This window comes from Canis aureus, chromosome 27 (genome assembly GCF_053574225.1).
Source record: "Canis aureus isolate CA01 chromosome 27, VMU_Caureus_v.1.0, whole genome shotgun sequence".
Classification (NCBI taxonomy): Eukaryota; Metazoa; Chordata; class Mammalia; order Carnivora; family Canidae; genus Canis; species Canis aureus.
The window spans coordinates 10159557-10187103 of NC_135637.1; the positions used below are offsets into that span (position 1 = coordinate 10159557).

General features: G+C 47.4%; 1 protein-coding gene across 3 annotated transcripts; it reads left to right on the top strand.

Moving 5' to 3' along the window:
- On the top strand, nucleotides 1-26910 carry VPS37B (VPS37B subunit of ESCRT-I). Of its 3 annotated transcripts, XM_077875401.1 has the most exons (5): nucleotides 30-185; nucleotides 5125-5230; nucleotides 22444-22615; nucleotides 24014-24096; nucleotides 24926-26910. In XM_077875401.1, the coding sequence occupies exons 2-5, from the start codon at nucleotides 5153-5155 to the stop codon at nucleotides 25421-25423; spliced, it is 831 nt and encodes a 276-aa protein (XP_077731527.1). In that variant the 5' UTR covers nucleotides 30-185; nucleotides 5125-5152; the 3' UTR covers nucleotides 25424-26910. The 3 variants fall into 3 exon arrangements, with proteins under 3 accessions (XP_077731526.1, XP_077731527.1, XP_077731529.1); XM_077875400.1 differs by lacking the exon at nucleotides 5125-5230 and having other exon boundaries at nucleotides 1-185; XM_077875403.1 differs by lacking the exons at nucleotides 30-185; nucleotides 5125-5230 and adding an exon at nucleotides 5991-6077.
- Nucleotides 26911-27547: the final 637 nt, after the last annotated feature.

Consider the following 27547-nt stretch of genomic DNA (forward strand, 5'->3'; position numbering starts at 1 on the left):
GCTTCCGGTTGGCGGAGCCGGGCGGCTGCGGCGGCGGCGGTGGCGGCGGCGGCGGCTGCGGTGGAGACGCGGGGATGGCGGGCGCCGGGAGCGAAGCCCGGTTTGCCGGGCTGTCGCTGATGCAGCTGAACGAGCTGCTGGAGGACGAGGGGCAGCTGGCGGAGATGGTGCAGAAGATGGAGGAGGTGAGCCGGGCGGGGGCGCGCGGCGGCGGCGGCGGCGGCGGCGGCGGGGCCTCGAGGAGGGGCGTGCGGGCCGGGGCCGGCGGCGGGCTGGAGGTGGCCCGAGGTGGGGCGGCCGCCGTGCCTCGAGTTGGGCTGAGGGCTCAGCCGAGGGGACGGAGCTGGGGCTCCCTGAGACGGGGCTCGGGGGCTGAGCGCGTTCGAAGCGAGGCTTTGAGGCTCCGGGGCCGGGGATGAAGCCGGGAACGGGTACTTGGGGACCCAGGGGGCCGTGGCTGAGTCTGGGGGGACGAGACTGGCTTGGAGGAGGACAAGGAGTGACCGGAAGGAGGGGGCCGAGGGCTAGGTCTGGACAGAGGATGGGGGCTTGAGAGGAGGATTGAGAGGCACAGGCGTACCGAGGCGGTCATGGGGTCTGCGAGTAGCTTTTCAGGGGCCAAGGGGACTCGCCGGATAGGAGTCTTAGGATTGCCCTTTCCAGGACGGGCTTGTGGGCCCGAGGCTCTGAAGCCGCGTGGGGCCGATAGTTCTGAGCTGGATTTAGGATTGAGCAGGGTCTCGGGTTGGGAGGCACGAGGCCGCAGGTTCGAGGGGTCTGTGTGTCTGAACGTTCCAGAGAGAGTTGGAGGGGCCCCATGGAGCCGTTTGGATGTGGCTCTGGCAGAGCCATCCTAGGGGGTTTTTCTCCTTGGTTTTGTGGGTGGGAGCAGGAATCCTTTTCTCCATAAAGTTGCCCCCTTCTGTGAAAGAAGGGAATGTGGGAATCTAGTGTGGTGGCTTTGCCCCACAATGTCCTACCCTGTTGGGGCCAGAGGAAGTTCCTGGAGCTGTTTTTTTTTTTTTTTTTTTTTGAGAAGATAAAAGGGGTTAGGGATCTGACAGCACCCCCCACCCTAGTCAAGGTCCTGCCCAGCCTCTGGAAGGCATATGGCCACCCTGTTTCTGGTTATCTTACTGCATCTCTTGTGGCATGATTTGCTCTCCTGGGTAACCGACTTCACGCTTGGATTTGCACTGTTTACGTCTCTCCTTTTCCCAGGCTTTTTGGACTCTTTCCCTGAATGTCCCATCCTACAGGTCTGCGTCTCCTCCAGGCAGGTGGACCCAAGCTGATCCCAGCTCTCCCTAGCCCATTTACCACTCCTACTTCTTTGTCTCCAAGTCTGAGCCTTCCCACGCCTACAGGACTGAGCCTCTCACCCTGAAGCCAGAGTGGGGGCTTTTGGCTTTCTTTCCGAAGAGGGATTGTTCAGCACTGAGCCAGCTTCCTTAAAAGGGGGCTTGTATGGAGGTTGCACATTCAAAATCACTGGAAAACCCTCAACAGATTATTGTCCTGAGCTACAGAGAGGCCACTGTAGTAAGATGGTATCAGTCTCTCCATTAATACACCCCTTGTATTCACGAGCTTTGTAACTTGGCACATAGAACGTTGCTCCGAGATGCAGTTTCCCTCATTTATGGTCTCCGTGTGGCACTTGCCATTTTAGAGAATAATAAGTGACAAAATCTATCTTTCTTGACTGAAGGAGTTTCACGTCTCTAAAGAAATAAAATCTTTGCTTCGTTTCTCTGCTTTTCAGTTGCAGGGAGACCTTTTGTTGTATGTCAGCAGGCATCATTCTAGTTTAATAATAAAATGACAGGTATATTTTTCTAGTGTGTAATACCAGGTTATTTTGCTCTGTGACTATTCTGTTTCACTAAGAACAGAATACTATATTTATATTGGTGTAGTTATATTGATTATATTCTACCTTAATAGAGATAAGCCGCCTTTTAGTGGAGTGGAAAGAGTCGAGTAATTCTCCCGATTCCAAGGCTGTTAGGGAGAGCATCACTTGTTTCCTCTGCCCAAGATATGGAAGATTATTACATAAAGGGAAATGCAGTTAACCTAGCAGAACTTTTTTGATTGCCTTTTTTAGTAAAGGTGACCTTCCTGGGGATCCCTGGGTGGCTCAGTGGTTTAGCGCCTGCCTTTGGCCCAGGGCGCAATCCTGGACTCCCGGGATCAAGTCCCATGTGGGACTCCCGGCATGGAGCCTGCTTCTCCCTCTGCCTGTGTCTCTGCCTCTCTCTCTCTCTCTCTGTCTATCATGAATAAATAAATAAAATATTAAAAAAAAATGACCTTCCTACCAGAATATCCTATATAAAGACTGAGGACTGACCCACTGCATTTGATTTGACCACGTAATTCAAGTTAACTTAGTCAACAGCAGTTTGTTCTTCAGGGTGTAGCACTTTTAAAACAAGGAAACGATCAAGAAAACCAAAATACTTTAGCCAAGCAGCTCACCTAGCTACAGTCACTTAGCAAATCCTGTTCCCCTTTTCACATGTGGCATGTTTCTGTAGGAACAAGAATAACATGAATAACTAAAATTTTGGCCATGGTACTTTGAGCTCTTAACATTATGCGTTGATTTATTTCGGGGTGGTTATGAGACACAGGAAAAAAAATACTCTGTGAACTTTCCTCTCTTGAAAAAAGGGAACTTAGAGACTTTGGAATCATCTACTCCAGGTTGGACTTGGCTATTTCCCATGCCAGTTAATCCACTTCTCTGAGCATCTGTTGGAGAAGGCTAATATAATATTTCATGGATTATGTGAGATAGTGCATGTTAGCACTGCATGTAGTTAGTGCTCAATAAAGAGTAAATGCAGTTTTTTTTTTAAAGATTTTATTTATTCATGAGATACACAGATAAAGGGGGGGAGGGGCAGAGACACGGGCAGAGAAGCAGGCTCCACACAGGGAGCCCAATGCCCTGGGCCAAAGGCAGGCGCCAAACCGCTGAGCCACCCAGGGATCCCCAGTAATTGCAGTTATTAATAATCATCTGGTTCGTTCTTTTTTAGAAGGGTTATTGACAGCCACTAATAGCACATCGTCCCAACAAGTTAATGGGGTCTTATTTCAAGAATGTTAGGTAAATTTTTATTTGCCATTAGCTTAAGAAACATTTTACTTTTCTATGGTCAAAATGATTATGTATCTTGGAAGGTTTAAGATGATACCATAAATGAAACAGGCCTTTTCGGGCATTGAATCTCTTAAACTGAACCAAAGGCTTTTTTTTTTTTTTTTTTTCTTTCCCCTTTAATTGGCAGAAGGAAGTGTTTTAAATTGTAGAGTAAGACTTCTTTAAGCCTGAGGGGATATTTTGTGGCGACTGGAAAGCGTGGCTAGGTTTTGAAGGATTCACTGTTAGGTTTGAATATAGCTGTGCACTATACTTCACTTACATTGTTTTAATTGCGGTATGTGAGCCTTAGTGCAGCTCAAGACATTAAAATTGTGTAGGGGCTATAGATGGTCCCATTTTCAGTGCCTATGTGTTTATTTTTTCCTGTTCCTCCTGTCCATTATGCAGTTCCCTAAATGTACCATCCCTAGTGATCTTTGCTCTTTCCTTTCCTGTGGGCTGATGTTTGATATGCACACATTTTATTTTTATTTAAAGTTATTTTTACATGGCAATGGAATGTGCCCTTCTCTCTGTCCACATTAACCCCATTGGATTTATGGGACACTCCCTTAAAAGGAACTGTCGCTTAGGGGATAAGGCAGCTAAACCCCACCTCTTGGGTCATGTCTCCCAGTGTGCTTTCTGAGGGGATGTGGTTTGGTTAGTGTTAACTAATAATTCCACCTAACTGAGGATTCAGATTCAGGGTCCGTGTTTCTTTGGCAAATGAAATCGCCCACATGCAAAAACGCTGAGGGTCTGAAAAAACAGATTGTTTTGTGCAGAGTCTGGTCTGGAAGAAGCTGTTTCCCTAAGGCGTGTTCTGGTGTGATTTGTGTGGGGCTGCAAAGCTACTGCATGAATCATAATGGCTCATTGAAATGTACTGACCTTGCTTTAAACCCAGGGACTGTTTCCTCAACACAGCGCTGAGCGCTGGTGGGACTGGTTTTTGGAAGTTAAGATTTAAACTCTTGGAGTGTCTGCTACTGGAGTTTGTTTCTGTTCACGTTGTGCAGTCATTGTGTATACAAAGGCTTCAACTTTTATGTTTGAATCTTCTCTTCTATGGACTTATTATAATAACTCGAGTAAAAAATTACTGTGACAGAATATTTTCTGAAATTAATTTTTTTTAAAGGAGGCGTTAAGGTTTGTGGAGGGGCGCCTGCTTGGCTCAGTTGGTTAATCATCTGCCTTCTGCTCAGATCAATGATCCCGGGGTCCTGGGATCAAGCCGGAGTCAGGTTCCCTGCTCCGAGGGAAGTCTGCTTCCCCTCTGAACCGCCCCCCCCCCACCGCCTTGTGTGTGTGCGCACACTCTCTCTCAAATAAAATCTTAAAAAAAAAAAAAAAAAGGTTTTGTGGAAAGGGGTGCCTGGCTGGCTCAGTTGGTAGAGCATGCAACTCTTGATCTCCGGGTCGTGAGTTCAAACCACATGTTGGGTGTAAAGCTTAAAAAAAACCAAAGATTTTGTGGAAAGGGCATAGCTGAGAGTTGTGTGACCTTATTTCAGCTAAACTGTCTGTGTTTTGGTTCCTCCACTGTAAAGTGAGGGTAGTAACCATGCAGGTTTTATGAGGCCCAATGTAATAGCAGGTGAAGGCAGTACTTGGCACAGAGGGGGCTTCCCCCTTTCTTGCGAGATTTTCAGAATTGTTTGGCTGGCTCTGGTGAAACCTGGTCACTTATGTAATTGCTCTCTACTTTTGCATAGATTAGAAGTGCAGTGGGTGTGGTATAGCATAGAACTGACTTTTGATACTGCCATGCGACCTTTGGCAAGTATTGTCTTTCCAAGTGGAGCTTCCTCATTGAAAATGAAGGGGATGACAACAGTAACCTACTTCATTGGGTTGGTTGGGTAGATTAAATGAGGTAAGTGTATAAGATGCTTAGTATAGCACCTAGTGCAGTGAGCACTCGGAATTGTTTTTTTTGTTGTTGTTTGTTTTTTTTTCAGGGAATTGTTATTAGCTGTTACTGCAAAAATGAAAAGGCTTCATATCCTTGCTGCCATTTCAAGAAGATTCCACTTTGGTTCAATAGCTGTGGAGCACTCACTGCATGTGAGGCATTTTAAGGATGGAAACCTGATGGGATGCCAGGATGGCTCAGTGGTTGAGCGTCTGCCTTTTTGGCTCAGGGCATGATCCTGGAGTCCCGGGATCGAGTCCCACATTGGGCTCCCTGCTTGGAGCCTATGTCTCTGCTTCTCTCTCTGTGTGTCTGTCATGAATAAATAAATAAAATCTTTTTAAAAAAAAAAGGATGGAAACATGAATAGGGCATAATCCCCATGTTATAATTTGGGGAAGAAGCCAAATATGCAGGCACTTAACAGTGCAAGGGAGAATAAGAGGTAGGGAGCTTTAGTTTGGGAAGATGAACGTTGAGGATGGAGGGTGGTGGCTACCCAACAGTGGGGATATACTTAAAAGTGGTCTTTGAAAGTGGTTAAAATGATATATTTTATGGTATATTTTACCAGAGTTTTTTAAAAAGAGAGACTAAGAAGAAGGGCCACAAATGAATTGTAAATGACCTTGAAGGTCAAATGAAGAGGGGCACTCTGTCTAGAGTAGTTAGATTCCTAGTGCAAGAGATGGACTTGACAGGTGGGTAAGGTTTAAGAAAATGATCAAATATGATAATACTCCTGAGAGGGTATGGGATAATGTAAGGAACATCTGTGCACCTGCCGCCCAGCTTTGGAAGTAAACACGGTCAATCCAGTGAAAAGCCCTCTTTGTGCTCCATCCTGAGACTGACACCCCACTCCACCCCCAGCCACTGTCTTGAATCAGATATTTATTTCTCTAAGTAGGGTTTTGAGAGAGAAACATGGGGAATCAGGAAGAAGTGACAGCAAGAGCACAGGCCCAGAGCAGGAAAGCAAGCACAGGACAGACTTTGGTGAGTTACCATCTATCTACTTTAATCAGATCAGATCTGCCTGGGAGTTAGGGAAATGATGGGGACGGAGGCCAGTGAGGGCAGAGTACCAGTGTGTGAGTGGAAGGCAGTTCATTTGGTTGCAGTGAGTTTCCATGACTGTTTGGAGCAGAAGGAGCAATATGATCAGAAGTACACTTTAGGAAGGTTAACGTGGCAGCAGAGTATGGGCTGCATGGGTGCAGGAAGGTTCAGGAAAGGCCAAGGTGGAAGTGGAAGTTCAGGTAAGAAGAAAACCAGTGTTGGAGGAAACCAGTGTTGAGGGGATTCCAACCTCACCAGCTTTGCCTGCCATGTGCTCCCTACCTCCTCAGTCACAGACACACAGTCCCTTAGCTTCTTTGTATATGTCTTGTGTGGCACTTGGCATACATTTTGTAAGTCACATTTATTTCCCTGTATCTCTGGCTAGTCTGGGGGCTCCATTTTGTCATGTTCATCTTTGTGTCCCTGGCATGTGGGTGTTGCTGAGTGAGTGGAGCCAACTGGATGCAAGTGGAAATGAGTGAGAGTGGCAGGAGGGGAGAGTGGGCTCCCTGAGACCCTGCCAGCCTGAGAGTGAGGGGACAGGGAGGATAGTTACATGGCACCTCCGGCAGCAGTTGGAAATACGGTTCTGAAGCTCAGAGGAACAGTCAGCTGAGATACAGATTTGGGGGTCATCTTCCTTCAGGAAGAATATAAAAGTTTGAAAGGCTACCAGAAGTAATTAGTGGGCTGGGAGAAACACAGCGAGAAACGAGCCTGGTGTTTTACAGACCAGCTGACATCCTGTCATAGTGCTTGTACTGCCTCAGACCAGTGGAAAGAGGAACCTAGAAGTAGACTGAACTGTTTGAGCCTCATCTGTCAAGCAGAATTTTTTAATTTTTAATTTATTTATGATAGTCACAGAGAGAGAGAGAGAGAGAGAGGCAGAGACACAGGCAGACGGAGAAGCAGGCTCCATGCACCGGGAGCCCGACGTGGGATTCGATCCCGGGTCTCCAGGACTGCGCTCTGGGCCAAAGGCAGGCGCCAAACCGCTGCGCCACCCAGGGATCCCCGTCAAGCAGAATTGATGTGCTCTTGAGCTAAGCCAATTTTGTTGTTTGTAGATGACCCTGACTCATGATGGTTCAATTTCACAACTGTTTGACTTGACAATGATGTGAAAGTGATATACCTTCAGTAGGAAGCATAGTTGGAATTTCTTTTTTTCGTACTTGGAATTTTTAATTTGTTTTGTCCCGGGCTCGTGATCTGTGGTCCCATCCTCTCCCATGATGCTGGGCAGCGGCCACAGTGCCCCGTCAGCCATGTGATCACCAGGGTCACAGATTGTACCTGCACCCACACGGCCGTTCTGTTTGTCACTGGCCATGCATCCTCAGTAAATTACATGAGATAGTCAACACTTCATTATAAAATAGGCTTTGTGTTGGGGCAGCTCTTGTTCTCAGGGTCGTGAGTTGAAGCCCCATGTTGGGCATAGAGCATATTTACAATTAAATAAAATCTGTGGTAGATGATTTTGCCTAACTGGAGGCTCGTGTCTGTGCTCTGAGCCTAAGGTGGGCCAGGCTAAGCTGTGGTGTTCACTAGATTAGGTGTATTAAGTGCATTTTTGACTTAACGGTATTTTTTATGATGGATTTATCGGGATGAAACCCCATTGTAAGTTAAGGAAGATCTATGTTTGGCTTTTATCACACTATTTGTAGCAGAATGTTGCTGTGGCGAATATGCCAAGTATGCATTGCAGGGTTTTCTGCAGTGACCTGTGTGTCAGCCACTGTTCACGGATGTAATCACTGACTCTCAGAACATGCTGAGGCAAGAGTTGGTTTATTTCCTCCCTCTTTTCTGTGAGTTTTTCAGATTCTATCATTATTAGGGAAAACTGTCTTACTTAGTGGGAAAAAGGCAAAGGAAAGTTCTTTGTAAAATTTTTCATAGAGAAGAATGAAAGTAGAGGTAGATGTAGCTTTGTTGTCATAGGTTATGTTGCAGTATGTCAAGAGAAAACTTTTAAGCATTTCTCTTGGAATTATGAGGAATATTCATTATTCTGCCAAAGAATTGATGTGAAAAGCAGTTATTTGCATAGCTAGTTACATTACAACAGTGTCATAGTTGATGTTTCTTTCGAGTCAGATCTTTCATTATCACCAAAGGTGGTGCCACCATGAGTGGCACCTCAAGGTTCTATTCCTATCCATTGCCCAGTGCCTAGGTTGGCAGAAGGACAGAGTAAGTGCTAATTAATGCTTGGCATCAGACAGCAGCTTTCCTTAGTGTGAACACAGCTGAGGCCGAGCAAGTTTATTCATTACTCAACCTTTATGAAGCACCCTGGAGATGAGAAGCCACTAAGCCACTTCATTTTCCTCTTTTAGGATTGAGCAGGTGTACAAAAGTCAGTTTTCACAAACATCGGATGTATGAAACAGTAGTGATGGGGACACTGGGGGGGAGGGGAACACCCAGCAGGCTTTTACAGGGGTGGGGGAGATCTGCAGAGAATGTTTCCTGAAGGAGATGACTCATGAGCTGTGATTCAAAGGAAAAGTTGACCAGGTAATGAGGGAGAAGGGCTTCTAGGCATGGGGGTGGATAGCAGGAACAGACACAGAGGAAGAGCCTAAAGGCGTGTTCACAACAGTAATATTCCAGCCTTGCTGGAGGGACTGGGACAGGGCGAGGCAGAGGAAGAGGCCAGAGAAGCAGGAGAGACCAGATGGCTTGATCCTCTAGGGCAGAGGGAGCCACAGGAGTACTGCGGTCACATTTGGGACTTAAATGAATGGTTCAGATAACCCAGGGGGGTGGGAGGGTTGATTTGAGGGGATAAGACCAGAAAGCACGGAGATGAGCTAGAAGGCTGAAAGATGGTTGATAACAAAGGCCTTTGGAGGCAGCCAAAATCACTGACTTAAGGACTCACGCCAGGTCCTTGGAGTCTTGTTTTGTACCCAATTCAAATAGGAACACACTTGGTCATATGGTTTGTCTGTCAGTGGCAGATGTTTGAAGGGTATCGGGAAAAACTAACAGAGCCTGTAACACCATCCGGAAATAAATGAAAAGAGGAGGCAAAAGTTATAAAAAGCCTCAGAAAAAATGTACGGTCAGTTTTTAAGCATAGTGGTTAAAGATGGGATTTGGGTCGCTAGGAAACCCTGGGCACCGTTACCCTTCCTGTCAGTTCCCTCATCTTTACAATGAGAGCATTGGGCAGCCCGGGTGGCTCAGCGGTTTTGCACCGCCTTCAGCCCAGGGTGTGATCCTGGAGACGCGGAATCGAGTCCCACGTCGGGCTCCCTGCATGGAGCCTGCTTCTCCCTCTGCCTGTGTCTCTGCCTTTCTCTCCCTCTCTCTCTCATGAATAAAATAAATACAATCTTAAAAAAAAAAAAAAGTAAATGAGCGCATTATAACAGCAGCCTTATAGTCGAGTTGTTATTGGAACGTGATGATGTTTGTAAGGTGATGAGCTTGGTGCCGTGGCAGTATGAAGTGCCCAGTAGATAGAAGCCGTGACAGTTTTAATAAGGTGCTGGGGCTGTTTGGTTCAGGATAGTATTTCCTTTAGCTGTGCTTGGGGTCCTAATTCTGTGGATGTCAGTGGTGGTTATATTAAAAGGAGTTCCATGGTAAAGAAATTCGGGAAATCAGTGCTAAAAAGGTTTTTGTTTTGCTTTGCTTTGTTTGGTTCTTAACTATTAGGGTGTGTGATGCAGCTTCAGAGGGACAGACATTGCAGCATTTCCCAAACTTACTTGATCATGGAGCTCTTGGGACTGCTTCCCTGGAGCATGCTTTGGCAACTGCTTATTTAGGGGATAAATGTGCCATCTGCTTCCACTCCCCGTGGGTACTTCTGTTTCACACATGGTACTGTAGTTACTTGATGTTCAGTGGTGCCAGCTCTGTGTCCTCAATGGCTGGCCTGCTTTCATATACTCTGTTAAAGAACACAGGGAGTATATGGTATTTCATTTTATTTGTTTTGAATAGTATTTCAAATTTCTGATTCTAACTGATCAAATCTTTAAAAATATTTGTTTTTATTATAGAAATAAAAAAATTTAAAAATACAGAACATTTTGAAGAAGAAACACAGTCAAAAAAAAAAAAAAAAAAAGAAAGAAACACATAGTCACATGTAATACCACCACCCAGAGAGAAATACTGTTGTTGTGGTTTTTTTTTTTTTTTTCCTGTTTTTTCCCCCCACTCAAGATCATTTTGTATAGTTTTTTGCTGTGTGTGTGTGCTCATGCACTCATGTGTTTTAACTTAAACCCTGGGCATTTTCTTTTTTTTTTTTTTTCTTTTTTTCTCTGTTAAGTACCCAGTGTGGGGCTAAAGATTTTTAAAAATGTATTTATTCATGAGACAGAGAGAGAGAGTCACAGACATGGGGGGGGGGGGGGAGACAGGGTGGAGAGAGAGAGAGTCAGTCAGAGGCAGAGGGAGAAGCAGGCTCCAGGCAGTCAGGCAGTGAGCCTGACATGGGATAGGATCGCGCTCTGGGCCGAAGGCGGCGCCAAACCACTGAGCCACTGGGGCTGCCCTACTTGTTTGTTTTTTTAAGATTTTTATTAAAAAAAAAAAAACAAAAAAGGATTTTTATTTATTTATTTGAGAGAGAGAGTGATCCCAGGACCCTGGCATCATGACCTGAGCTGAAGTCAAGACGCTTAACCTACCGAGCCACCAATGTGCCCCTATGACAGTGTTTTTAATAGCTGCCTGATCCTTTATCATGTGAATATATCCTAATTTATGTGACCATTTCCTTATTATTGGATATTTAGATGCTTTTTTTCGCTATCTTATATTGCGATTAATATCTTTGACCATAAATCTGTTAAAATACCAATTTTTAAAAAATGATTGAGTCTTAAGTATCTAGGTAGGTGTTTTTAGTTAGAACATCAAATTCCCTACATCAGGTAAAATTGCAGGTATTTTTTGTTATGAAATTTAAGTATAATAATTTTGAGGTAACTGATTCTTCTTTGACTAATCTCTTTATCTTGTACTAAAAAAAAAAAAATCCCACTATTAGAATAGCATTTTCTCATACTGAATAAAAGATGATAATTTTAGTCATGTGAGAGTAAGTTTTATCCACTAAACTTAATTCTTGAGTCAGGTGTTTGGAAAGTTTGTGTCATATATTTTAAACCTAAAAGCAAAATTGTCAAAAGCTGTAATCTTAATACAGGTAACCCAAGATTCATCTGGTTAGGCATTTTATTATTTGCACCTGTGTAAAGACTAGCCCAGAAGATTCTCATACATGCATTTCTTGTAAATTGAGGTTAAAAGGAAATAGAGAAGAGGAAAAAACCCCTTCAGGTCTTACTAAACAAATTAATACTTTGGTGGTTTGTCCTGGCTAGAAACTGCTAATAAGAAAAGCAGAATTTAGAGATTCTGTCTTCCATAGGCTCTTCTTTTGGGGAAGGAAGGAGTATTCTGGATTTAAATTTATGGTAGAAGTTATTAATTGACCTCCTTCCACTTAACTAGAGTGTTACAGTATATATCATATATAGTGATTGATCGATGCCCCCCATGATCATGATCAGGTATCTGGATGTTTCTGCTCCCACTCTGCAGTTGGATACTTATTGAGAGTTGAGGACCTGTTTGTTCTGGTTTTCTTACACTAATTAACTTATTTCATTAAATACTGTGGCAACTGATGAGCCATGGATGAAAAGACAAGGTGAGAAAACTGAGCTGAGTGCTTTGGAAAGAGTTAATAAATAGAGGGCTGTGCACTAGAAACAAACTTGCTAGCAAATTAGGTGTGGACCAGGCTGCAAGAAAATGGAAGAATTTCAGGATTCTGCACTCATCTTGCTTGTCCAGTCTTTAAACCCTCCACATCCACGGATGTGGTCTGAATGATGAATAACTTCTGGAACTCAAGCTAATGGACCCTTTCTCTAGGAAAAGACCTTTGCCTTACATGAAGAAGTGGACAGATGTATATTTTTAAAATTTTGTGTGTTTATTGATTTATGGCTTTAACCAAACTGCTCAGCTAACCAGCAGCTAATTGGTTCTGATAACATGGAGTGAAGGCCTCTCAATGGCTTCCCTGGCTCACCTGCCAAGATTGATTCGGTAGGACCAAGGGTGACAAGCCCCTTGCCCTTAGGAGACTAGGGGCAAAGGCAGTTAATATTTTCATCAGTTTGGATGTTCTTGTCCTGCCTTCTGTTCTTCCCTCCCTCTGCCCAGAATACTCAGGAATTAAAAGGTTGTGATACTAGGAAAGGAACATTTTGTAGCATGTGACAAGTTATCAGAACTGGTCACACCTATTATTATATTTCTTTATTATTGACATCATTACCTACATAAGTCCAGGAAGTAGGGAGATCATCCCCCCACCCCTGTGAATGTTAGGAAGTAAATCTTTGAGGGAAACAAAAGCACCCTGGTATGTTGAACCTGCCAGAACTAGAAAGCTATCTTTTTTTCTTTTTTTTTTTCTAGAAAGCTATCTAATTGTGTTTCCCTGAGACCATTTAATTCTTCTCTGGGACTAGTCCATTTATTTTCAAACCTAGCTTTTTGCATTTCTATGGTTAGTTGCACTGAGTAACATTAATTTTAAGATGGAAGTCAGTTTCGTTTGGAAGGGATCATTCTAGTCTACGTCCCATTGCCTATTAGTTTTTCTTCCTTTCCTTTTCCTTTTCCTTCTTCTTAAAGATTTTATTCATTTATTCATGAAAGACACTCAGAGAGAGGCAGAGGGAGAAGCAGGCTCCTCGCAGGGAGCCTGGATCCCCAGACCCCAGAATCATGCCCTGAGCTAAAGGCAGACACTCAACCACTGAGCCACCCAGGTGTCCCTGCCTATTAGTTTCTGAGGATAGTAAGTTTAATCTCAACAAGGATTTTGACATCTTCAATAAAAAATAACAGTCTTTATTAATCTGATATGCTGTCTCTGTTGAGTGGATTGTTTTGGTGGAATGTTAGATAAGCAGCTGGTAAATTTTCTCTCCTGAGTAGGCTGTAGCCTTGGAGATAGTTTCACACAACCCACGAGGTGGTTGTATTTTAGGACAGTTTCATAATGTTCTACAGTTCTTTCACTGTAGTTTTGAGTTTTCAGATCTTTAATTTTGTTAACATGTTAACCAGTCCAACTCTGCAACCGTTAAGGTTTTTTTTTTTTTTTTTTTTTTAAGATTTTATTTATTCATGAGAGAGACACATACACACAGAGGCAGAGACACAGGCAGAGGGAGAAGCAGGCTCCAAGCAGGGAGCTCGATGTGGGATTTGATCTCGGGACTCCAGAATCACACCCTGGGCCGAAGGCAGGCGCTTAACCGCTGAGCCACCTAGGGATCCCCTGCAACCGTTAAGTTATTTCATTTTTGTATTGAATGAAGCCACGTTTGCAGCACACCTCGGGGATATTGTGGACTTGGATTACAGGCTCCACTGAAAGCCTGAGTTTACTTGGAAGACTGGAGAGAGAGGAGTTTGTCACTGGCAAGGTCTTCACTGAATGGAAGATGAATTTGGGCTTTTTAATAACCTAACCTTTAACAGTAAAGCCTACACTCAAATTGCATATGACCTTGGTGATATTTACCCTGAGATTAATCTGTGAGCTAGATCAAGTGTAGTACAATAAAAGGAGAGATTAACCTGACTGAATGTATGCCAACCTTTTGGTCACCTGATCCATAAGCTTGCCGTATTTAGAGTCTTAATGCAACCTAATGTTTTCTAGTGGTAGGAAAGTACAAAAGCTAAGATTTATTTTATTCCTCATCTTTGCATTATGGATAGTTCTCAATTTAATTTTATTTGGAGAGGAAAAATATAAAAATTAAAACGAATTTTCCACCAAAAGGAGTGAGTATTTCTTTCTTTTTTTTTTAAGATTTTATTTATTTATTCATAGAGACAGAGAGACACAGAGAGAGAGAGAGAGAGGCAGAGAGAGAAGCAGGCTCCATGCAGAGAGCCCGATGCGGGACTTGATCCAGGGTCTCCAGGATCATGCCCTTGGCTGCAGGCGGTGCTAAACTGCTGTGCCACCGGGGCTGCCCAGGAGCAAGTATTTCTTCAAAGAAGGGCTGGTCCAGATCGGGGCAGCAAATGTACTACACGTGGCTCTGGGACACCTTGCTCTCCTAGAGAACAGGGAAGCTGTCCAGCCCTGGGGATGTCAGCTTGAAGTGTCTCCAACTGGCCGTGGGTAGTTTGAGCATCAGGAAGATGACTAACTGCAATTAACTGAAAACCAAAAAAAAAAAAAAAAAAAAATAGAAAGCCAAATCCATTACTTAGTAATGATGCCACCCCCGCCAAAGCTTATTATTCATTATCAGAGGTTACTTGATTTTAACTCAGTCTTCTAAAAGTTGGCCTGAGGTGCCAGCACTGGGTGGGTAGTGTTGTAGGAACAGTTATCCTGTTTTTCCTATGTAAAGGATTTCAGATGGTCAACCAAATGAGGCAGAAGCTCATTACAGGAGGAATTGAAGCCAACACATGCAGAAGTTGAAATTAGAGGTATTGTTAATTTTAGTAAGTGTGACCATGGCATTATAGTTGTAAAGCTCTTCCCCATTAAAGATACATACTAAAGTTGAAGGCGAAATGATAGGATGCCTGAAATTTGCTTTAAAATACTTGAGGAGGGACTCCTGGGTGGCTCAGCAGTTGAACCTTTGGCTCAGGTCGTGATCCCAAAGTCCCAAGATCAAGTCCTGCATCGGGCTCCCCACATAGAGCCTGCTTCTCCCACTGCCTGTGTCTGTGCTCCTCCCTCTGTGTCTCTCATGAATAAATAAATAAAATCTTAAAAAAAAATACTTGAAAAAACTTGGGGAGTAACTCAATGAAGCAGAATGGGCAAATGTCACTAATTGTCAAACTCTGGACAAGGTCCATAAACTCGTTATACTTCTCTCCCTACTTTTCTCTTTGTGTTTGAAAATATCCTCAATAGGGATCCCTGGGTGGCGCAGTGGTTTGGCGCCTGCCTTTGGCCCAGGGCCTGATCCTGGAGACTCGGGCTCCTGGTGCATGGAGCCTGCTTCTCCCTCTGCCTGTCTCTCTCTCTCTCTCTCTCTCTCTCTGTGTGACTATCATAAATTAAAAAAAAAAAAAAGTATATATATATATATATATATATATATATATATATATATCCTCAATAAAAATGTAAGTAAAAGATATAAATGGAAATTTAGATGAGTCCTGGAACCTGAAAATAGAGAAATGAGAGTAGATCGGTTCTACGCAGTGGATGGCAGATGCTGTGGCGTCATGCAGGGCATAATCCTCATGGCAGATGTATGGTTTGGAAATGCATTTTGGAGACAGAATATCCTGACCCTTAACCTCACGGCTCTGCAGTTACTTACTGGCATTTGAGACTCTGCTGATCTCTTAAACCTCCCTGAGATTGTATTTCTTTCTGGGTAAAATGGGGGCAAAATCTGTCTCCCCTTCACCGAGAGGATTAAGTGCATGAAGAGAAAGTGACACAATGCCAGGCATGCAGTAAGTGCTCAATAAATTTTAGCAAATACTGTTGAAACATGTAGGGTGCTGACAGAAGTGAAGTTTTCACATCACCAGTAACTTAAGTCTTTAAGTTCATATCTATTTGGATTTTTGTTGTTGTTGATCTTTTTCTCTCTTGAGCCATTTATTTGAAGAGCAAATGCAGTCTGTGTTCAGGACTGCAATGTGAAGGGCCTGAGGCCCCCTGGAGTTGGGCAGCATAATGCTCACAGGGCCTGCCTACATTCAGGGTTGTGAGGACATTCTTTTGGTTATTGTCTCCCCAGAATTTAGCAACAAAAGTGCTTTATTAGGATTTCATGAATGAATGAATGAATGAATGGATGAACCAACCAACCAACCAACCAACCAACCAAATGCTGTGTTGGAGCATCTGCTGGCTGTTAGGAACTAAACTCGAGGTACTGAAGTTTGTGAGTGTTTTTTTTTTTTTTTAAAGATTTTATTTATTCACGAGAAACAGAGAGAGAGAGAGAGGCAGAGACACAGGCCAAGGGAGAAGCAGGCTCCATGCAGGGAGCCTGATGCAGGACTCGATCCCAGGTCTCCAGGATCAGGCCCCAGGCTGAAGGCGGTGCTAAACCGCTGAGCCACCTGGGCTGCCCTTGTGAGTGTTTTTTAAAACAGATGTGTAGATTGTAGTGGCTTCAAGGCTGTCTGATCGTACCATTCTGACCTGCCTTCCCAGTGGAGAAGGCTGAATGTCAGCCGCGGGGGAAGGTGTTATGTGAAGCCCCCCTCATGTATAATGTGTCTCCGTGTGTGTTCTGTGTCATCTGTCTCTGCGGTGATAGAGAGTCTTGCTTCAGAGCAATCACTGTCGTAATCTTAAGATTCTCTTCTCACATTCACTTCCAGAGCACTGTACACTGTAGAAGTGTCTGGTTTGGAAAATCTCCACTACAAGCTCAAACCTCTGACCCTGCACTGGCTGGCAGAGTACAGGCAGTCTCCCATCCCTGTGCCTCTCGTTTGTGACCATTGCATGTGTCAACCAGAGGGGAGTTTATTTTTTTAATTTTTAAAAATTTTATTTATTTATTCATGAGAGACCCAGAGCAGAGAGAGAGGCAGAGACATAGACAGAGGGAGAAATAGGCTCCTTGCAAGGAGCCCAATGTGGGACTCGATCCCCGGACTGGGATCACGCCCTGGGCCTGAGGCAGACCCTTAGCTGAGCCACCCAAGCATCCCCAGAGGGTAGTTTATATCTACCATACTTCCTGGCCCAAATTAAGAAATCCTGGCATGCATTTGAGGTAGCATGTGCATGCTATGAGAACTTCGTGTATTAATGTAAGCATCGTAAGAGATAAGGGGTCTTCACATTTCTGCCTGGACAAGCATGTAAAAAATACTTTGTTTTCTTCTCCGTGTGTGTTTGTGGTCAACGGTCCTTTATATTTTTTATTAAAACATAGTTGACCAGTAGTGTCATATTAGTTTCAGGTGGACTGCGTAGTGATTTGACAATTGTGTAGATGATTTAGTGGCTACCATGATAAGTGTAGTCCATCTGTCACCTTCCCACGTTGTTACAATATTATTGACATATATGACATATATGTTCGCTGTGCTGTACTCTTCATCTCCATGACTTACTTTATAACTGGAAGTTTGTACCTCCTAATCCCCTTCACCCGTGTCACCCTTTTTTGAAGCGACTTGTTTTTCTAGAGCCTCTGCTCTCTGGTTCTAATACTAACAGGTTGTATTAAATTAAAAAATAATACTCTTTCTGTAAACTTATACATGCTTGTAGTGGATCAAGCACTACAAGTGTACAAGAAGAAAGAAGATATATTATTCAGAGGTAAGCAGAAAGAACTGTAGAAATGGGGTCCCGCTCTATGTGCTATAGTCCTGCGTCTCATTTTTTTTTTTATTATGAGCAGAAAAAGAAACTGAAGTGGAGTGCATATTTAAAAATGTTTCCTTACCACAGCAAGGCTATTTCCTAAAAGGATTTCTTTCTTTTTTTTCTTTCTAAAGATTTATTTATTTATTTATTTATTCCTGAGAGACACACAGAGAGAGGCCGAGGCATAGGCAGGGTGAGAAGCAGGATCCCTGCAGGGAGCCCAGTGCAGGACTTGATCCTAGGACCCTGGGATCATGACCTCAGGCAAAGGCAGATGCTCAGCTACTGAACCACCCAGGTGTCCCTTGAAAGGATTTCTCTGTGGCTGAGCAAAAGGATCATGAGAACCATCAAGTTGGCAACAGGGTTTTCAATTTCATGTATCTGTTGGCCCTTGACTGGCTTCTAAACCATGGTGGCCCCTGCAGGCATTTTCAGAGTCATGGCATGGATTCAGTCATAGACACCAAGGCGGGAGTTGGTCTTAAGGGAAGTGGAGAGCTGGGCACGTGTTACCCAGAGTGGCTTCCACTTGGACCTTGCCCAGTGCGCCATCCCCACGCAGAGGGCCCCAAGGCCTGTTCTGGCCAGCTCTCCTTTGCTTTGCAAATCATAGAACAAGACTGACTCTTTCCTCCCCATTTCTAATTGGAGCAATGGAAAGGAATATTATGGAGGAAAGAGTCTTTTTCTGCACTTAATGCAGCATCCCAGGTAAGTTCTGAGGCTCATGGGAGTGTTGGGATTGCTTTATCAGAAGCCTGAGGAGCTGCTCCCCAGCTCTGTACACTGTCCTGGCCGTGGTCCCCCAGAGAGTGCTGCGGGTGTGCTCTGGGTGACCACTTAGAATTTAGCAATATTCACTTACGGAAAAACATCTGAATACCCAAAGGATATAAAAAATTGCAGACTGCTTTTGATGGCGGTCTGTTGTAGTTGTATTTGGCTCTTTTGCTGGCTGGTGGCTTAAGCCAGCCTTTATGCATCCTGTGCAAACAGACCACCCTTCTAGCCTGTGATGCTTTGTGCTGCTCTCTTCTAGGAGTTTCTGTGACCTGATTTAGACCCTACAAGAATAAGATTTCTTTTGTAGATGTGTTTTACGCTGAGACTGGAGTGGTGGTGCCTGGGCCCCCTCCTGGAGAATCTGGCTGACCCAGGGTTGGTCCGAGTAGTGGGTACAAACCAGCACCCCTTCCCCTTCAGGTGATTCTAAGATCTGGCCGCAGTGGAGCCGCACAGCTGAAGGACAGGCCGTCCTCTAGCAGTACACTGCAATTATGCACTTTAGGATGCCAGCACCTTTCGAGGGGTCCCTATGGAGATCTTGCTTTTGGAATTAGTCTTAGATCCAATGTGAGACCCGCTTCCCCCCCTCTGCAACCAGGAGTCTTGGTCTCAAAGGACTTTTTTCAAGGGAGCCTGTCTATGTAAGAGATTTGGGGCATTTATTGCTTGACGTACACAGCTATCCCCCTCCCCCACACACATTATGTGATCCATCTTATTTGCTGGACCTGGCCTCAAGTGACTGGCTTTTGGCAGGTGGGGAAGGATCTCTGGTTCAGTCAGCAGATCCTTACCAAGTGGCTGACAGGCACTAGGTACTTGGCACACCAAGATCCTACCTGTGTTTGTATTCCGGTTGGGGGGGACCATGAGCAGGGAAGACACAGATGCTGGGGCTCCACCGCAGGAAGGAACCTGTGCTCCAGAGGCAGGGGAGGGAAGGACTAGGGGTGCTTTCAGACATTCCCCGGTGGGCAGGTGGGGACCAGGTCACTTGATGTCCCAGCGATCACGATATGCTAAGGTCTGTTCCATTTATGACGACTGAGCTTATGTGCCCATAGGAGTGCTTCTCTTCCTCTTAGTGCTCTGGGCCTAACTCAGGGCCTGGCAAATAATAGTTGCCCAGTAAATGTTTATTGAACAAAGACTTAAGCTTGAACCAGAAGGCTGGGGTGCAGGGAGGTGGGGCCTGACTGGCCTTGAGCACCTTCCCCTTCTCAGCCTGCAGATGAGACTGGTGGGGGGTGGAGGGTATAAAGAAACTCATCAGCAGTTTGTTGACTTATAATTAAACTTTAAATGTTGAAGTTGTAGATTCGCAGTGGCTGTAAGAAATAACAGAGATCTTGTGTGTCCCTCACCCACTCCCCACCCCATGGGAACCCCTTGGGAACCTTCCCAGCCAGGATAGTGACCCAGGTCAGAATAGGGGAGAGCGGGGCACCCCGTCCCGATGTCCCTTCCCCCCCCAACCACTCACTTGTCTCCGTTTCCGGGGCTCTGTCATTTCAGTAGTGTTGTATACCCTGAATCCTCGAGTGTGACCCTTTGCCCTGGCTTTTTTCACTCTGCATAATTCCCTGGAGTCTCACTCAAGTTGCCATGGGTGTCAGACTTTGTTCTTTTTTTAAGACTGAGAGGTGTTGCCTGGCGTGGATGCGGTGCACCTGGTCCAGCTGTCCGCCACTGAGCTGCGTGGCTTCAGGTTTTTGGCTGTTACAAATAAAGCCACATTGAACATTCATGGACAGGGTTTTGCATTTCCCCAGGGTGAATGCCCAGTGTTGTGCCCAAGATTGCGAATCCGAGAAACCACCAAGGAGCCGACACCGATGCAAGCGCACGAGGGTTTATTTGCAAGCTCGAGCTTGGGTCCAAGTGTACCCGACACAGCAGGGCAGGGACTTGGACCCCGAAGTGGGTTACAGCTGGGTTTTTATGGGCTGGTCTAGGGGATTTTCAGAAGGGATGGAGGAATTTCTCAAGTTCTGTTTACATTTTGATATGGGGCTTTCTAGGGCATTGAGCTCTGTTCTTATTCTAATAGGGGCTTCCTGCCCTTGGCTTGGGCTCTGTTCTTATTCTGACATGGGACTTTCTACCATGGGTGTGGGCTCTGTTGTCTTTCTGATATGGGATTACCTGCCGAGGACATTGAGGACATTCTGCAGTTTTTCCCATAAAGTTCAGCTCTTATTCACAAGGGCCTAAGATGGCTGTACTTGCGCTAACGCTAAACTTGAGGAGGAATGGCCTTGATTTTTCTCTGCCTCTACACCCAGGAGGACATTTCTGGATCGCATGGTAGTTGCATGTTTATTTTTATATTTTTTAAAGATTTTATTTATTTCTTCATGATAGACCCAGAGAAGCAGAGACACAGGGAGAGGGAGAAGCAGGCTCCCTGCATGGTGCCTGATGTGGGACTTGATCCTGATCCGGATCCTGGGATCACACTCTGAGCCAAAGGCAGATGCTCAACCACTGAGCCACCCAGGCGTCCCTGCATGTTTAGTTTTAAAAGAAATTGCTGAGCTGTGTTCCCAAGTGGCCAAAGGTTTATGTTTGTTTGTTAAGCCATTTGAAAGAACAAACAATGGAAGGAAAGACTCTTGTGCAGGAGCTCAGGATACAATGCACAGGGCGGGGGAGCTGCTGTGGTGGGGGAAAAGAGGGGTGAGGGGGGCCCTTCTGGAACTCTGCACTGCCAGGAACCCTGCTTGAATGAGGGCCCTAGATTCTCCCTGCCGGCTAAAAGCAGCAAGAGAGAGTATTTCTGCTGCACTAATTTTGTAGTGTTGAGCTAGAGGCTCATTCTTCTATCTTAATTTAAATCCTTAATTTAAATTCCATTTTAAGGAGAGTTGAATCTTTGGGGTCCTGGGCTGAGCTCCTAGATGCCAAAGACACAGACCATGTGTCTGCTGTAGGGAGCCCCCAGCCTGGGTGCCAGGGCTGCTGCTTTGTTCTCTGACTTCACGAAGGCATGCATGTGAGTGGTGCACGTATGCAGTGGGTGCATGTACATGGGTGCAGTGGGTGTGTGCATGGAGTGGATGCAAGCTGTGCTGGGAGCTGGGCTGGCGTCCTGGGTGGGTGTGGCCAGAGCAGAGGCAGTGCAGTGGGAAATCTGCACCCAGACTCTCAAGAGGAAGGAAGTCATGGCAAAAATAGCCTAGGTGGGGTGGCAGCAAATATCAAGGGAAAGACTAACAGGACAGGACTGTGCGCTGTGGAAACTTCAGGTCCAGACAATGAGGTTGCTGTGGGCAGGCCGTGATAGTGGAGGACTGTCACTAGCCAGTAGGGATGGTGTCTCATGTATTTGGGTTTTGGGATTTTCTTTAAACATAGCTTTGCTGAGTTTCATTAGGAATTCCTTACCTTGTCTTCAGACCTTCCATTTCCCCCCTCACCCTTGTGGTCTGGGCCCCAGGGCTTCTCTCCCAAACAACCCCTGGGGGGCAGATAAGCCCCTGGGCCCCAGTTTGGGTCTGGAGCTTGGAGGAGTCCCTCCTTCCCCCTCAGCCACAGAGGAGCAGGAGGTGGGCGTGAGAGAGCGAGCAAGGTCACTGTAAACGGAATTCATTCCCAGGGGGTGTCAGGCTTTTGTGTTTGATCTCTAAGCCTTATGATTGAGCCAGAATTGACACCCTGCCAACTGGTCCTCTGCTGTTAAAAGTGATTCTTTAACTTCCTGTGGAGCAGCAGAAACTGGTTTTGAACAAATCTAGCCCTAAATCTTTACAGCTGTTGATTCCTGCCAGCACAATGGCAGCAGTAGGGGATACCAGCCACAGCGCAGCTATCGAAGCAGAGACTTGACAGGTCACAAGACAAAGCCTGTCTGCAGATTGTTGGAAAGGAAGTGGCTTTGCTTTTTAAGAACAGGGAGCTGTGTCCAACCTAGAAACCCAGAGGGGCTGGAGTCTGGCTGAGAGTGGCCCGCAGGTGGTCCCAGCTTGGGACCAGCCCAAACAGAAGCAGATGTGGCCAGCAGATGTGGCGATGGGGCGGCTCCCAGGGCAGGGCACAGGGACCTGGGGGGTGGGGGGGATGGTCTGCAACCTAACACTTGTTGGTTCTCATCATCCTTGCTCCTTGCAGACGCAGAACGTTCAGCTTAACAAGGAAATGACGCTCGCCAGCAACCGGAGCCTGGCAGAAGGAAACCTTCTGTACCAGCCCCAACTGGATGCCCTGAAAGCACGTTTGACCCAAAAATACCAGGAACTCCAGGTTCTCTTCGAAGCCTATCAGATAAAGAAGACCAAGTTAGGTAACTTTTTCTGGGTGATCCTTCAATAATAGAGTTGAGGAAAGGCACATTTTCAAGCTGTTAGGCTATCAGGAAAGAAGCTTTGTGATGGGAAAAATTGCAGATTGAGACACGAAGTAATGCCACAAAGAAAAATTTTACATACAGGATCATTTTAGCTATTTAGCAAAGAAACTTGGCCACTTTTTAAACAAAATTTCCTCTTCTCTAAACAGCCTAGGAAAAGGTAATTTTCTGAATCATGATATTTAAATCTTCTCCTATGTAGTTAAGGCCTTGGGGTTAGTCCTGAGAAATATTCCTCACGGGGACATTTCATCTTAACATCACACTTAGTCATTACGAAGAGCTGGAGGAAATGAGCATGGAGTCCTGAGTGCTCTGGGTGGCTTTCAAGGGAGCTGTGGTGAAGAAAAGGTTAAAAGCTCTGTCCCTCAGTGCGGTTGGGGAGGTCTGATACCCGGTGGGGGTGGGGGGTCTCCCTCTCTGCCTCTGCATCACTGCAGTAAGAGCACTCGGCCAGGCAGCCCAGCCAGAGTTCTTCCCTTGGAGGGAGGGTGGAAATTGTAATGTAAATTGGTAAAAATCACCTTGGGAAAAGTTGTTGAGCAAAACCTACCTGAACAACACTTGTGCTCACTCTGTGATTCAGCTGGTCCACTCCGGGCGTGCTTGCGTCTGCCCACGGACAGGCCCCAGAATGTTAACAGTAGCTTTGTTTGTAACAGCTGGATTTGGAAACCATCGAAATGTCTGTGTACATAAAGATGGGTTAGTAAGTTCTGGTCTCTATACAATGGACATTGAAAAGAAACGAAGGCATCTCAGAGACACAGTATGGAGTGAAAGGAGCCAGCAAAGAGCACACCCTCTGTGATGTGCTCATGTGATGTCCTGAACCAGGCAGGACTGGGTATCGGGGGAGTCTCTGGGAACCGGCCTAGGGAGCCTCTGCACATGTTCTGTATCCTGATACGGGGAGGGGGTTGGGGTTTATACATTTGTAAAGATTTAGGTCATTGGCTTAACTTACATCTATTTATGTAAATTATCACTCAGAAATATGAAGGAAATCTACGTGGGCTGCTTTGTGTTGGGTGACAGCCCTCTGTAGAGCCCATGGCAACGTGGGGTGTGGGACACATAGTGCCACCCTGAGTTTGTCCTGTGTATGCCTTCCTCTCTTGGATTTTAAGGCCTTGACTTTCAGCTTCCTGGAAAGCCAGCTCTCAGGTGTGACTCTCCCATTACCTTTCCAGTTAAAGCACCCTTTCTTTGAAAGGAGGGTGACTAGGAGTCTGGGGGAGCGTGTCAGCTCTGAGGGGCTGGAGCTCTCGGTGGTTTCTGAGTGTGTGCCCAGATGCCCCCTTCTCTCATCACGCCTTTGGCTTCTTCCAGATAAGCAGTCTAGCAGCGCTTCCTTGGAGACCCTGCTGGCACTTCTTCAGGCAGAAGGGGCCAAGATTGAGGAAGACACTGAGGTAAAGACAGCCGACATGGGCGCAGTGCCCCAGAGCACAGTTACCAGGGTAGGGACCACTTTGGGCAACCAGAAGGCCAGTTTTCCAGAGCCCGAGGGCCACACCTCCCAGGCCAGGTGGCTCTGGTGGGTCTGGTCCTCAAGCAAGGGGTGTGCACTGGACTGAGAGTCTGCACGGCCCCAAGGGAGCCAACTTAGGGTCTGCTCTGAAGCCACAGGCGGGGCAGAGCCTGTAAGAGGTGGCCTGCTGAGCACTCAAGGTTTGAGCCTCACAAAGCAGATAAGGCCATGAGTCAAGGTCTGAAGTTGTGCAGACGTAGCAAATTGAGATGGGTGGCGTGTTGCCACTGTATACCGGTGGTTGAATTCATCCCGGGCTTGGGTAGGGGCATGAGCACGGCTCTCCTGCTGACCCGGTCTCAGGGCCTGTCAGGGTGCAGCCAGAGGAAGGAAGGAAACGGACTCCAGCTGGCTTGGTGAGAGGGTGGCAAGTGGCTACAGTGGTTTCCTCTGGGCCTCAAAGCCCGGCCAGTCAGGGCTACCGAGAGACTCCCTTCCGCTCAGGCAGGCCCCCTTAAGGCCTGCTGCCTTGTCCAGCTTATGGGGTGCAGCGAGTGGTCATGACCATCTCTGTCCCTTTCTCTGCCAGGGGTTGGTGGGGGTGGGGAGCTCCTCCGAGGTCAGCCAGGGTCTGCAGTGTTGCACGTGGAGTAAGTGGGGCATGGGTGATAGAAGGAAACTGGGTGTGGCCGCTCTCTGGGTGGTGAAGGGAGCTTCCTTCCCTAAGAGCTGACCTGTCCCTGTCATCAGCTTTGTCCTGCTTCTTTCAGAACATGGCTGAGAAGTTTCTCGATGGAGAGCTTCCTCTGGATTCCTTCATCGATGTCTATCAAAGCCAGCGGAAACTGGCCCACACACGAAGAGTGAAAATCGAGAAGCTCCAGGAGCTGGTGCTGAAGGGGCAGAGACTCCCGCAGGCCTCGGCGCCAGCCCCGCTGCTGCCCAGGGTGCCCGAGCCAGCCCCTGCAGCCCCCCTGCCCTACCCTACCTCAGAGGCCAGTGGGCCCCCCTCCGTGCTACCTCGGCGCATCCCCCCACCACCGCCCCCGGTGCCTGCAGGACGTTTGGCCACGCCATTTACCACCGCCATGGCCTCAGGACCCACCCTTCCGTACCCAGGATCACAGTGCCCTCCTCTGCCCCCCCGCACGGGCCTGCCCCCCCAGCAAGGATTCTCTGCACAGTTCATGTCTCCATACCCACCCGCTCTTCCCCAGAGACCCCCGCCCCGGCTGCCTCCACACCAGCCAGGCTTCATCCTCCAGTGAGCCGCCTCCATCCTCCTGGGAGGCTGTGCTGCACCTGCTGGCCAGGGCTCTGCACGCACAGGCTGCGAGGACCAGGGCGCCGGTGCCTTGGGGCAGCACATCCATTTGATTTTAGAACTGTAGGTCAGCGGTAAGTAGACCTAGAACCCAGGTTTGGCCCCAGGGGCTTGTGTGTGCGAGGCTTCAGCCTGGCATCTCCACGGTCGCACTGGTGTATGTGTTCAGTATGATCCCTAAGTCTTGTAGTGTTGATGGACTCCTAAGTTTGGGGGAAGAGTGTGTCCTCCTCCCCCCCCCCATCCCACTTAGAAGTGTGGTCCTTCCTTTGCAGCTTTGTTTAACGAGCATGCTCCATCGTTTCCACTTTGTTAGCAAAAAACAGTGTTGTGTGGCCTAGCCCACCGCTATCTCTGGTCAAGGTTGGTCAGGGGACCAGCCTGGAAGGTGCTTCCTGAATCTGTGGGCAGGGGGTGCCCGTCACCCCTCCCCCCCCGCACCTGGATGCTTCAAAGCCCCTGTGGAGTTTGCACTGGGCCCACCGCCAGGTCCAGAGGCCGGGCAAGACGCAGCCAGGGGGCAGAGATGGGTCTGAGCTGGACTTTGCACAGCAGAGGATGTCCCCAGCTCCTTCCCCCACTCTCTCTTGCCTGGACCAGCCCCCGAGCCTTTCTACAAAGAACTACTCCAATATTTTTACTACGTCTGTAATGTTCCTATTTTATATTGGCAAAGAACTTTTTGGACACAGGATCATTCAGGGAAACTTTATAAAAATGCACATAGTATTTGGAGCAGATTGAAGTACAGAAGTGAATGCAATTTCCTTTTTTACAAGCAGTGTGTGGTCACACCTGTGGGGGCCTGTGCTGTGCCTTAGTTTCCCCTGGTGCCAGTGAGGGTGCGGCCCCGGCTCTCCTGCAGGCCCCCAGGCTGGGTGGGTGGAGGGGTAGCTCTCGTGAGCAGCTTTATGTTCCCAGGGCGGGGCTTGTCTGCTTTCGTGAAGTTGCCAAGCGGAAGCAGCCTGGCGTCCCCGCCGTCCTCGTAGCCAATTCTCTCTTCCCCTGACGGGGCCTCGGGGCAGACGTGGGACAGCAGGACTCCAGCAGCATCTCAGCTTGGAGGCGGCCAGCAGCAGGATCAGCAGAGGGTGCCAACACCGCTCTTCCTGGCCCTCTGGGGTCTCACCTGCCCAGGTGCCAGAATTCAGGCAGAGCTCCACCAGGGTCGGCCCCAGCAGGCCGGGAGCGATGCTGCCTCCCGGGCCCGGGCTCGTTTGGCTGCAGGGGGCTAGCTGCTGCCCTGCCCAGCAGGTGCGCCCGCCCCTCCCTGATCCCTCTGCTGCCCGCCCTCCTGGTGGGTGCTGCCCCAGGGCGAAGCCAGACACGTGGGGAAGGGGCTGCCAGGCTGGCTGCGTGGCTCTGCAGGGCCAGGCCTGAGCCGGGGTTGTAAAGCTGTAGGACCCTTTTTAATAAATAGAGAAACAACAATGGTCCTGTCATTTATTTACCCGGGGATGGTCATGGTGTGTTTGGTTCTAGATTCTCAGTGGTCAGAGGTTCCTGAGGGAAGCTGTGTGTCCGTTAAAAAGCCACCCAAGTTGGCCGAAGTGTCTGCCTTCACCTGGCACTAGTAGCCTAAAAGGCTGTTTACCAGGTTCTCCTGGACATGACTGAAGGGCAGAAGGGCATACGCTACCTCCCTGTGTGAGGAGGTGGCCAGGGTGGCCGGTGCCCTCTGGGCTCAGTGTCTCCCTAGCCCAGCCCACGGCCTAAGTCCATGGACTGCACTGCTCCTGGAAATTCAGAAGTGGATGGGTGACATTTTGTTCTGGAGCGGGGACCCCCCCCAGGCAGTAGTCCCGGGGGGGTTGGGTGCTGCTTCCCTCTCGAAGCTGGGGAAGGACCTGCCAGCCCCCCCCCCCCCCCCAGCTCCCCGCTGAGGGCAGGGGCCTTGCTCACCGCGCAGTGGGAACAGCCCTGTGTACGCTCCCTACGCAGGGAGGACCGGCAAAGGACGACTGCCGGGGCTGGCCTGGGAGGAAGGCAAACGCTTTTCTTAGAATCTGAGATAGTCTCTTTCTCCAGCAGCTGCTGAGGAAGTTTCCAGCCAAATTTGTAGCCTGCC